The sequence below is a fragment of the Stomoxys calcitrans genome, chromosome 3 (assembly GCF_963082655.1).
Source record: "Stomoxys calcitrans chromosome 3, idStoCalc2.1, whole genome shotgun sequence".
Taxonomy (NCBI): Eukaryota; Metazoa; Arthropoda; class Insecta; order Diptera; family Muscidae; genus Stomoxys; species Stomoxys calcitrans.
The window spans coordinates 143,434,731-143,448,409 of NC_081554.1; the positions used below are offsets into that span (position 1 = coordinate 143,434,731).

Sequence of the window (13,679 nt, forward strand, 5' to 3'; positions counted from 1 at the left end):
ACCGCTACCCCGATTTGACTTCTAATTTTATCTAATTGGGCTGAAATTCGGAACAATGACAAGTATGATCCATGACAAGTATGATCCGAATCAAATAAATTTTGAGCCTATAGAAGCCACAATTTTCATCTGATTTGGTTGAAATTTGAAATAAACTAGTAAAATCGTGCTAAGTTCGGGCGGACCGAATCTTATATAACCCACACCAAGGATCGCTTTTATCGAGTTCTCTTCCCGGTTTCTTTTTGAGGCAAAGGAAGGGAAAGGATAAAAGGAAAGAATTGCTATGCTATTGGAGCTATATCAAGTTATGGTCCGATTCATACCATATTGGAATGATTGATGGAGACCACAGTAGAAGTCATTGTGTAAAATTTCAGTCAAATAGAATAAAGATTGCTTCCTTTAGGGGTTAAAGAAAATAAAATAGGGAGATTGTTTTATAGGGAAGCTGCATTAGGTTCTGGACCGATTCAGACCATATTTAACACGTATGTTGAAGCTCATGAGAAAAGCCGTTGTACAAAATTTCACCCTAATCAGACAATAATTGCGCCCTATAGAGTCTCAAAACGTCAAGACCCCAGATCGGTATAAATGGCAGCTATATCAGGTTATGGACCGATTTGAACCATATTTGCAAAGTTGTTAAAAGTCATAACGAAAAAAAAATTTATCGAAATCGGATAGGATTTGCACCCTCTTAAAGCTCAAGAAGCCAAGACCCCAGATCGGTTTTTATGACAGTGTTCATGGAACAGGCTTTTGTTGACTCTCTAAAAATGTAACCTAAAATAAATCTATGAGCGTCAATGGTATTTTATGATTTGGGATAGCAAACATTGATGCATCAAGCAGATACAGATTGTCAGGGTAATTAAAATTGAGTTGTGATAAGGAAGTAAAAACTGTGTGAATGGAATTTTCCACTCATTTGAAGACCATGATAATGCTATCTAATGTTTGTTTAGGATCGTGGCTTAGGCTGGTTGGTCTGCGGTTGTAGAATATTTGGTTATGTTTCGTGGCGTATTTCGATTGGTCAGTTTAGGTTTAAGATTGAAAGAGAAAGAGCTAGTTTAAGTTATATAGTTGTCTTTTTTTAATTAGGATAAGAATTATTGTAGTTTATAAATTTTCAATAAATGATCAGTACGAATTTAATACTCAACATCAATAGTTCGGTAACTATTATTGGTCCTTCGATAATAAAAGAATCAGTAACGGATTAAAGTCGGGAGAATTCGGGAGAGTTTGAAAAGAAAAAGTTTAGTGTTGTGTACGTGTTGATAAAAAAAAAACACAATGGCTAATATGGAGAAATTCGTGGAAGCGCAGAAGAATTTAGCCGAAAGTATGGTGAAAATAAAAAATAAGTTAAGTGAAGAACGGCTGACCAGAGCAGGGTTCGATCAATTGGAGAGAAATTATCATGATTCAGTCAAGAAATTGAAGAGTAATCATGAAGTGATGATGACAATAGAGCCCAAGAGCGATGATTACTTCGTAAAGGATTTTTACGGATTAATGATGAATGGGCTGGTGAAGGAGGTTGAGGAGATGATAAGGAGTCGGGAGGTAACGGTTCAGAAGAAAAGCAACAATGGCAGTGGCGCAGAAGGAAGTAATCTGGGACTGCAGTTGGAGAGGAAAGAAGAGTTTGGGAGCAGGGAGGAAGCAGCAGTTGGAAAAGCGGCAATGCTACAGGAGAAGCCGTCAATAAGGAAATATTTTTTCCAAAAAATCGAAAGAATAGAGAAGAGATTGGAAAGTGGTGAAGTCGAAGTTGCTGGCAACGAATGAAATAGACGAGGAAGTCTTTGAACAATACGAGGAGATGACGGAAAGACTTAGTATTCGACGGAAAGTCGTTGGAGAGAAAAAAATGGAGAAAGCAGAGGGAAAAGAAATCCGCAGCAACATCAGATTAAGCGAAGTGAGGATACCCGAGTTCAGCGGCAAAATTGAGGACTGGGAGTCATTCCATGACTTATTTAAAAATTTGGTGCATAATTCGCCTCATTTTTCCGAAGTAGAGAAATTATACAGGCTGAAGGCAGCCATTAAAGGAGACGCAGCTCAACTAATTCAGCATTTAAAAATAACCGACTCCAATTATGAAGCTGCCTTTGAATTATTGAAGAAAAGGTACGCGAATAGGAGATTGATGTTCACGAATTTGTGTGATAAGATTCTGGACCAACCAGTAATGAATAGCGATTCAGCGGCAAGTATAAGACGCATACTTGACACTACCAAAAACTGTGTAATGGCGTTGAGGGGCATGAATGTGTCTACAAAGGATGCTGAACCATTTATTGCCAGAATAATTGTGAGAAAGTTTGATAAGGATGGGTTGCGGCTATATGAGCAACAAGTAAGGAAGCCGAGAGAAATTCAAACTTTGGATGATGTCTTAGAATTTTTGCAACAACAATACCTTGCGTTGGAAGCGGCGGGAGAGCAGGAAGTGAACGTGAAGAGAATTTATGGAAACAAAAATAATATGTCAACCAAATTTTGCTACTTTTGTGAGAAAAGTGGGCACGGGGTGATAGAATGCAGGAAGATGTTGGCAATGACACCGGCAGAGAGAAAGCCTGCGGTAGCTGCGAAAAAAATTTGTTTCGTTTGTCTTTTACACAGGACAGACAGAAAATGCAATAGTGTTGTGCGCTGCAACAAATGTGGAGGTAATCACCATCATTATCTTCACAATGGTGACCAAAGAAGCGTTAATCAGCAAGTTAATCCCACATCATCTATGGTAATTGAGAGAAAACAACAACAAGTTTTATTGGCAACAGCATTGGTAAAAGTACGGGCAGCGACGGGAGAATTTGAGTTGCTACGGGCAATGATAGATCAAGGGTCACAGATAACATCAATTTCGGAAGAAGCTTCGCAGATTTTGGGATTGCCAAGGATAAAAGAAAAAACGGAAATACACGGCTTGGGTGGTACTTTGGTTGGTGTGTCGAAGTACAAAGTGGACTTAGTTATAAAGCCAAGATTTCTTAGCAAACATGTATTCAATTCACAGGCGATGGTACTACCTACGATAATGAGCCAGCAGCCAGGTAAATCCTTCGACATAGATATGAAGCAATGGCGAAACTGTATGTTGGCTGATCCATTCTTCAATAAATCCGATCGCATTGATCTAATAATCGGTGGAGACATTTACGCCGACATAATGGAAAAAGGGCAGAAGAGAGTAAGCGGTCCGTTCTCACAACAAACGAAACTTGGTTGGATAGTATCTGGAGCTCTATCCAATGGAATAAGCAAAGTGGAAAAAGTGCAGGTGGCTGCGACGAACCTTGAACGTTTTTGGGAAGTAGAGGAAGTGGAAGCAGAAGATCAGTGTACAAATGATGACCAGTGGTGCATGCAGAATTTTGAAAAATCGACCGTTATTCGAGATGATGGTCGATTGATGGTGTCATTACCTTTTAAGGCTGATATGGAACTAGGCGAATCCAAACCGCAAGCAATGGCCAGGTTTTTGAATGGTGAAAAGAAGTTGGAGAAATATCCATCACTAAAAGCTGAATATATAACCTTCATGCGAGAGTATCGGGAACTGGGTCATATGGTGCAAGTACCGATGGAGATGAAAGGAAAATATTACTTACCGCATCAAGCAGTGATCAGAGAAGATAGCCGAATAACGAAAGTGCGAGTGGTGTTTGATGCATCAGCGAAAACATCGAATCAAAGAAGTTTGAATGACATAATGCACACTGGACCTAAACTTCAACGCGATATATTTGATATAATGTTGAAATGGCGTTTATGGAAGTATGTATTGACAGGAGACGTGGAAAAGATGTATCGGCAGATTGTAGTGAGGCCAGAAGATCAAGAATATCAATACATACTTTGGAGAGAGAACAGAGCGGAACCAATAAAGCAATATCGTTTAACAACAGTAACATATGGCATATCAGCGGCGCCGTTTCTGGCAGTAAGGTCACTATTCATGATAGGTGATTACTGCAAAGAGGAGATGGTGAAAAATATTATAAAAGAAGATTTTTATATGGATGACCTCATGACTGGAGCTGATACTGTAAAGGGAAGTCAACATATTCTGCAATCAGTGGCACAGCAGCTGCAGAAGTTTAATTTTCATTTGAGAAAATGGATTTCAAATGACCCTAAAATTACGGAAATTGTAGAAAATCGAGGACGCAATGAAGTTATATCGATTAAAGACGACGAGTCCATAAAAACCTTGGGTGTTGGGTGGGATCCCCATATGGACCACTTTCGATTCAACGTCAGCTTTAGTAATCCTTCACAAATGACAAAGAGAAAAGTACTGTCATTGGTAGCTAGAATTTTCGACCCATTGGGATGGTTATCACCAATAACGGTGGTAGCAAAATTGATCGTTCAGAAGCTGTGGCTGTTAAATATAGATTGGGATGAGACGATACCCGAGGAAATTTTGACGCAATGGCTAGAATTCGCAAATCATTTGGATTCTCTTCATAAAATAAAAATCCCTAGATGGCTGGGTACATCGACAACTACAAAGTTCGAGCTTCATGGCTTTTCAGACGCGTCCGAGAAAGCATATTCCGCAGTAATATTCATTAAATGTGAAATGAGGGTGACTTTACTAACTGCCAAAAGTAAGGTCAACCCAATCAAAAATAAAAAGACGCTGCCAAAATTGGAGCTGTGTGGTGCACATCTGTTGGCGAGATTGTTGAATAGGGCAGAGAAAATCATAGGAAGAGAGACGAACGTGTTTGCATGGACTGATTCAACAATCACACTGGGGTGGATCCAAAATAATCGTAGCAAGGACAAATTCATTAAGAATAAGGTGCAGGATATAAATGTGCTTGTACCAACAGCAACATGGAGATATGTTGGCACAAAGGAAAATCCAGCAGATATTGCATCAAGAGGTATTCAACCACATCGGCTAATGGACTATAAGCTATGGTGGAATGGTCCTGAATGGTTGCGGGAGCCTTCAAGTCATTGGCCTGAACTACCACAGAGGACTGCAGTGATAGCATCGACGATGGTAACAACAGAAGTAAATTTTTTGGATGATATAATGACGAGATACTCCAGGTTTTCTAAAATGCGGCGTGTAGTGGCATACGTCATTCGATTTATTGAGAGGACAAGGAATAAAATCAAAATTTCTGGTGGTTTAGCTGTCCATGAACTTATAGAAGCTGAAGAACATATACTATCACGTCATCAGCAAGTTATGTTTTCTAAAGAAATTATGTCTTTAAAAAGAGGATCTTTAATTGATCGAGGCAGCCGTATAGTGGGACTACATCCTTTCTTAGACAGAAGAGGCATACTTCGAGTTGGTGGTCGACTGCAAAATGCAAATATGTCCTTCAATCAAAAACATCCAATTGTATTGAATAAATCGAATCTGACAGCCGCAATAGTGCGATCGTTTCATCTGGCAACTTTACATGGAGGAAACAGATTGACTGAAACATCCACAAAACGCAAATATTGGGTTATTGGCTTGAAAGCAGCGATAAAAAAGTGTATACGATCGTGTCCAAGATGTATACGGTACAAACAAGAGACAGCGAAGCTGATAATGGGTAACTTGCCAGATTCGAGGGTTACAGCGATGCAACCTTTCTTATATACAGGAGTGGACTACGCTGGACCTATATGGATTAAGTGCTCCAGAAACAGAGGACAAAAGTGTTTTAAAGGATACATTGCTATATTTGTCTGCATGTCAACAAAAGCAATTCATCTGGAAGCTGTGAGCGATTTGTCCACATCAGCATTTTTGGCAGCCTTGAAACGGTTCTTTTCCAGAAGAGGAAAGAGTGCTAAAATGTACAGCGACAATGGGACAAATTTTGTTGGAGCGAAAAATAGACTTGATGCGGACTACAAAGCTGTTATTCAAAGAAATCGAGACGTGATGCCAGTGCTGGCGGAGGAAGGTGTGGAGTGGCATTTTATCCCCCCGGCAGCCCCTCATCAAGGAGGGATTTGGGAGTCTGGCGTGAAATCTGTGAAGCATCATCTGAGACGTGTTATTGGCGAGACCAGATTAAGTTACGAGGAAATGGCCACATTGCTGTGCCAAATCGAAGCGGTTTTAAACTCAAGGCCATTGGTGTATATGGATAATGAAGAAGTGGAATCTCTTGATTTTTTGTCACCGAGTCATTTTCTGATTGGGAGGTAGACGACGGATGTACCGGAGTATGTCAACGAAGTGGTAGGATCTCTCAACAAGTGGAAGCTGATACAGAAGATGAGAAGAGATTTCTGGAATCGATGGAAAGAGGAATATCTTTCAACGTTGCAGCAGCGAAGAAGGTGGAACCGGCCAGAGGTGAATTTGGCGAATGGAGATGTAGTCATCATTAACAAGTAAAAGCGTGCTAAGTTCGGCCGGGCCGAATCTTATATACCCTCCACCATGGATCGCATTTGTCGAGTTCTTTTCCCGGCATCTCTTCTTAGGCAAAAAAGGATATAAGAAAAGAGTTGCTCTGCTATTAAAACGATATCAAGATATGGTCCGGTTCGGACCACAATTAAATTATATGTTGGAGACCTGTGTAAAATTTCAGCCAATTCGTATAAGAATTGCGCCCATTGGGGCTCACGAAGTAAAATAGAGAGAACGATTAATATGGGATCTGTATCGGGCTATAGACCGATTCAGACCATAATAAACACGTTTGTTGATGGTCATGAGAGGATCCATCGTACAAAATTTCAGGCATATCGGATAATAATTGCGACCTCTAGGGGTCAAGAAGTCAAGATCCCAAAACGGTTTATATGGCAGCTATATCAGGTTATGAACCGATTTGAACCTTATTTGGCACAGTTGTTGAAAGTAAAAATAAAATACGTCATGAAAAATTTCAGGCAAATCGGATAGGAATTGCGCCCTCTAGAAGCTCAAGAAATCAAATCCCCAGATCTGTTTATATGACAGCTATATCAGGTTTTAGACCGATTTCAACCATACTTGGCACAGTTGTTGGGTATCATAACAAAACACGTCGTGCGAAATTCCATTCCAATCGGATAAGAATTGCGCCCTCTAGAGGGTCAAGAAGTCAAGACCCAAGATCGGTTTATATGGCAGCTACATCAGGTTATGGACCGATTTGAACTATACTTGGCACAGTTGTTGGATATAACAACAAAACACGTTGTGCAAAATTTCATTTCAATCGGATAAGAATTGCGCACTCTAGATCTTCAAGAAGTCAAGACCCAAGATCGGTTTATATGGCAGCTATATCAGGTTATGGACCGATTTAAACCATACTTGGCACAGTTTTTGGATATAACAACAAAACACATCGTGCAAAATTTCATTTCAATCGGATAAGAATTGCGCACTCTAGAGGCTCAAGAAGTCAAGACCCAAGATCGGTTTATATGGCAGCTATATCAGGTTATGAACCAAAACACGTTGTGCAAAATTTCATTTCAATCGGATAAGAATTGCGCCCTCTAGATCGTCAAGAAGTCAAGACCCAAGATAGGTTTATATGGCAGCTATATCAGGTTATGGACCGATTTAAACCATACTTGGCACAGTTTTTGGATATAACAACAAAACACATCGTGCAAAATTTCATTTCAATCGGATAAGAATTGCGCACTCTAGAGGCTCAAGAAGTCAAGACCCAAGATCGGTTTATATGGCAGCTATATCAGGTTATGAACCGATTTGAACCATACTTGGCACAGTTGTTGGATATCATAACAAAACACGTCGTGCGAAATTCCATTCCAATCGGATAAGAATTGCGCCCTCTAGAGGGTCAAGAAGTCAAGACCCAAGATCGGTTTATATGGCAGCTATATCAGGTTATGGACCGATTTGAACCATACTTGGCACAGTTGTTGGATATAACAACAAAACACGTCGTGCAAAATTTCATTTCAATTGGATAAGAATTGCGCACTCTAGAGGCTCAAGAAGTCAAGACCCAAGATCGGTTTATATGGCAGCTATATCAGGTTATGAACCGATTTGAACTATACTTAACACAGTTGTTGGATATCATAGCAAAACACGTCATGCAAAATTTCATCTCAATCGGATGAGAATTGCGCACTCTAGAGGCTCAAGAAGTCAAGACCCAAGATCGGTTTATATGGCAGCTATATCAGGTTATGAACCAAAACACGTTGTGCAAAATTTCATTTCAATCGGATAAGAATTGCGCCCTCTAGATCGTCAAGAAGTCAAGACCCAAGATAGGTTTATATGGCAGCTATATCAGGTTATGGACCGATTTAAACCATACTTGGCACAGTTTTTGGATATAACAACAAAACACATCGTGCAAAATTTCATTTCAATCGGATAAGAATTGCGCACTCTAGAGGCTCAAGAAGTCAAGACCCAAGATCGGTTTATATGGCAGCTATATCAGGTTATGAACCGATTTGAACCATACTTGGCACAGTTGTTGGATATCGTAACAAAACACGTCGTGCGAAATTCCATTCCAATCGGATAAGAATTGCGCCCTCTAGAGGGTCAAGAAGTCAAGACCCAAGATCGGTTTATATGGCAGCTATATCAGGTTATGGACCGATTTGAACCATACTTGGCACAGTTGTTGGATATAACAACAAAACACGTCGTGCAAAATTTCATTTCAATTGGATAAGAATTGCGCACTCTAGAGGCTCAAGAAGTCAAGACCCAAGATCGGTTTATATGGCAGCTATATCAGGTTATGAACCGATTTGAACCATACTTGTCACAGTTGTTGGATATCATAACAAAACACATCGTGCAAAATTTCGTTCTGATCGAATAAGAATTGCGCACGCTAGAGGCTCAAGAAGTCAAGACCCAAGATCTGTTTATATGGCAGCTATATCAGGTTATGGACCGATTTGAACTATACTTAACACAGTTGTTGGATATCATAGCAAAACACGTCATGCAAAATTTCATCTCAATCGGATGAGAATTGCGCACTCTAGAGGCTCAAGAAGTCAAGACCCAAGATCGGTTTATATGGCAGCTATATCAAAACATGGACCGATATGGCCCATTTACAATACCAACCGACCTACACTAATAAGAAGTATTTGTGCAAAATTTCAAGCGGCTAGCTTTACTCCTTCGGAAGTTAGCGTGCTTTCGACAGACAGACGGACGGACGGACGGACGGACGGACGGACGGACGGACAGACGGACGGACATGGCTAGATCGACATAAAATTTCACGACGATCAAGAATATATATACTTTATGGGGTCTCATACGAATATTTCGAGTAGTTACAAACAGAATGACGAAATTAGTATACCCCCCATCTTATGGTGGAGGGTATAAAAACGAATTGACACATCAAGCGAAATGGCCTATGGGACGAAGCATTGAGACTCATCCGGGCAAGGATGGGAGAGTTCGAGTTGTGTCATTGAAGTTGCAAGATTGCATATTAAAACGCCCTGTCCAGAAACTCTGTCCATTAATAAGAGCTTCGGATGAAGAGGTGGAAGAAGTGTCGCCACAAACAACAAAAGCAGGATTGAGGAATGCGCAGTCGGCAAACAAGCATGTTTTTAGTGTATTAGTAATGCTGCTACTTGCTGCCACAAGTCAGATTGGAGCAGTGGCTACAACTGGAGGTTCAATCTCTGAGATAAGCAATTCTACTGCAATTTACCTGGATCACTTGGGAACTGTGGATGTAGTAGCGTCTTCATGGAATCTGCTAATCTATTTCAAGCTTGATCCGTTCTTTGAGGTAATTAGCAAATCCGAACGATTGCTGGTGGATATGAGAAATACATGTGGAAAATTGATGACCTTTGAAGACCACTGTGGTCATGTACTGGACGAGATGGAGCAGATAGTGAAGGAGATGATATACACTAATCGATATTTGTTTCATGATGATGTGGCTAGATCCAAGAGAGCACCCTTAGAGTTTATTGGCTCGCTACAGCACATCCTCTTTGGCACGATGGATGCTGATGACAGGAAAGTTGTAGAAGAAAACATGAGGAAACTATTGGGAAATCAGCATGACCTGAAATACCTTGTGCAAAAACAGACGTCTATTCTGGAATCGTCAGTGAATGTCATTCGCAAAACGACGGAAGAAGTAAACAGCAACTTCAAAAGTATAACAGAACGGGTGAACAACATGACGGAAGCGATGAAGGAGGTATATTTGGTGTACCGCGAGTCCATCAAATTTTTCATGGTGACGAAAGAATTGCACATAATCATAAGTGAGAACCAGAGGGTCCAAGCGAAGATAATCGAATTGCTGATAGATATAAATCATGGTAAATTAAATCCCTCATTGCTCACGCCAATTCAGCTCCAGAATGAAATACACCAGATGCTGGAGAATATACCTGAAAGCCTTAAACTGCCGGGAAAGAAGCATAATCAGCTAAGCACCATATATAAGCTAATGAAGGCGAAAGCGTTTATAATAGACAATCAATTGGTGATATCTGCAGAAATACCATTATTCAACGATCATGTCTCCCAAATACACAGGGTAATACCTGTGCCTGTTGTATATAATGGCATGAAACAGATAGTCGTTGCAAGAGAGCAGTTCATTTTATATAATTTTAATATGGATGCCTATCATTTGATGTCCGAGTTGGAGTTAAGTAGTTGTCAGAAAATGTCTGAGGAAGAATACGTTTGTGATGGTGGATGGCCCTGGATAGATGCGAATGATAATTCTTGCGAAATTTCATCAGTGAAACCTCTTGCGCGTCATCAGTGCCAATTTGCGCCTACGAGTATTGAAATTTTCTGGGTGCAATTACATCAACGAAACCATTGGTTGTTCAAGATGTTCAACGAGACAACCGCTCACGTGCAGTGTAAACCAGACGCTCAGAGGCTGCTGATGATGCCATTGCAGGGTATCATGAAGGTGGAGCCCGGATGTGTTCTTCGAATGAAGGGTGGAGTGATACATGCTCCAATTCAATTCACATCAGAAAATAATATGGAGATGAAGTTGAGCTTGTATACCGATGTGGAGAGTATGACCAGTTGGAATATGAGCGCATTGGGGCCAATGACCATTGACCACGGAAAAGAGATTGAGCTTTTGAAGAACCAGATCAAGGAACTAAAAAAGGAGAAGTTGCTTTTAAGAGGACTAAACTTTCATCATGTCAGCGGTCATTTATCACTATGTATAATATTGACTATTTTGATTATATGTAGTACTATTTACTTATATTTGAAATGTAAATGTAAGCGCAAGCAAAATATCGTTAAGATAGATTTCACTCCTCATCAGCCAACAGAAATGGTATAATATTTAGTTTTTAGGCCCCGGGAAAATGTTCATGGAACAGGCTTTTGTTGATTCTCTAAAAATGTAACCTAAAATAAATCTATGAGCGTCAATGGTATTTTATGATTTGGGATAGCAAACATTGATGCATCGAGCAGATACAGATTGTCAGGATAATTAAAATTGAGTTGTGATAAGGAAGTAAAAACTGTGTGAATGGAATTTTCCACTCATTTGAAGACCATGATAATGCTATCTAATGTTTGTTTAGGATCGTGGCTTAGGCTGGTTGGTCTGCGGTTGTAGAATATTTGGTTATGTTTCGTGGCGTATTTCGATTGGTCATTTTAGGTTTAAGATTGAAAGAGAAAGAGCTAGTTTAAGTTATATAGTTGTCTTTTTTTAATTAGGATAAGAATTATTGTAGTTTATAAATTTTCAATAAATGATCAGTACGAATTTAATACTCAACATCAATAGTTCGGTAACTAGACAGCTATATCAGGTTATGAACCGATTTCAACCATACTTGGCACAGTTGTTGGATATCATAAAATAATACTTTGTGCAAAAATTCATTTAAATTGGTTAAGAATTGCGGCCTCTAGAGGCTCAAGAAGTCAAGACCCAAGATCGGTTCATATGACAGCTATATCAGGTTATATACCGATTAGAACATTACTTGGCACAGTTCTTGGAAGTCATGACGAAACACATCATGACAAATTTCACCCAATTCGGATAAAATTTACGCCCTGTAGTGGCTCAAGAAGTTAAGATCCAAAATCGGTTTATGTGGCAGCTAAATCAAAACATGGACCGATATGGTCCATTTATAATTCCAACCGACCTCCAACTATAAGTATTTTTGCAAAATTTCAATCGGATAGCTTTACTCCTTTGAAAGTTAGCGTGCTTTAGACAGACAGACGGACGAACGGACGGACATGGCTGGATCGACATAAAATGTCATGACGATCAAGATAATATATACTTTATGGGGTCTCAGACGAATATTTCGAGGAGTTACAAACAGAATGACGAAATTAGTATAACCCCATCCTATGGCGGAGGTTATAAAAACATCACTTTCAACATCCAAGCCAAGTATGATCCTAATCGGTCTATGAACAGATATAGTCCCCATATAAACCGATCCCCGGATTTAATTTCTGGACGCCTTAGAAGTCTCAATTTTCACCCCATTTGGCTGAAATTTTGCCCAAAACCCTTTGACTTTTATGACTAACAACATCAGTCCCAAGTTTTGTCCGAATCTGGCAATATGGTGATATAGGCTCCCCTAAGTACCGATATTTCGATATGACTTCTTGAGACAAAAATAATTCAAATATAAACTCAGCTAATAAGGGTTCATTTTTAGCGGAATCCATGGAGGTAGGTATCTAAGATTCGGCCCTACCGAACTTAACACGCTTTTTACTATTTTTATTTATTTTTTTACGGTGATCCGTATGTAGTATGCCTAAATAGAAAAACCTGTAATTTTGACCCCTTGTATAAAATAGTACCACTCTTCCTCTTTTCAGAGGAATATGGAAACCCTTTTGATTAAATGGAAGCACATTTTAGGTCCAAGTAACTGTATTTCGAATAAACTAATCTCTTAACCATTTTTGAGATATATTTCATTTTGCTATAATAATTTGTGAAACCTTAGTAAGAATATATTGTTTATAGAATTTAAGCTGAATTCAGCCCGCTCAGCTGCACCCTCAGATGCTTGGACATAAATTTTAATATCATATTTGTAATCTACTACAAAATACTATTCATTAGAACCCCATATAGCCAAGATTGGCTTCGAGATTGGATTGGGTTTTTGGGCTTGGACGACCCCAAATAGTATATTTGAACTCCCATATATGGGTTTAAATAGAAGCAATACCAGGTTATAGACCGATTTCGACCGTACTTGTCACAGCAGTTGGAAGTCTGCATGCAAAACACTGCATGCAAAATTTCAGCCAAATCAAAAATGCGGCTTCCACGGGCTCAAGAAATCAAACGGGGGATCGGTTTATATGTGAGCTATATCTAATGAATTGGTGGCCCATTTGCAATCCCCATCGACCTACATTAATAAGAAGTATCTGTGCAAAATTTGAAGCGGCTAGCTTTACTCGTTCGACCGCTGTCATGATTTCGACAGACGGACGGACATGGCTAGTTCGACTCAGAACGTCGAGACGATCAAGAATATATATACTTTATAGGGTCATAGACGAGTATTTCGAGGTGCTACAAACGGAATGGCTAGATGAGTATACCCCCATCCTATGGTGGCGGGTATAATAGCGTCGGCGATAAGATTTACCTCTGCTTCACAACATTATTGATTTTGAAAGGAGGGCTCTCTTTTCCATT

At 39.7% G+C, this 13,679-nt stretch overlaps 1 protein-coding gene across 1 annotated transcript; it reads left to right on the forward strand.

Annotated features, from left to right (window-relative positions):
• Positions 1-1,885: 1,885 nt before the first annotated feature.
• Positions 1,886-6,202, forward strand: LOC131996174 (uncharacterized). Its single transcript, XM_059365628.1, has one exon. It carries the CDS (start codon positions 1,886-1,888, stop codon positions 6,200-6,202), a length of 4,317 nt encoding a protein of 1,438 aa, XP_059221611.1.
• The last annotated feature ends 7,477 nt before the right edge of the window (positions 6,203-13,679 follow it).

Excerpts from the sequence above, each read along its gene's own strand:
- LOC131996174 (XM_059365628.1), top strand. The coding sequence starts at position 1,886 with ATGGAGAAAGCAGAGGGAAAAGAAATCCGCAGCAACATCAGATTAAGC.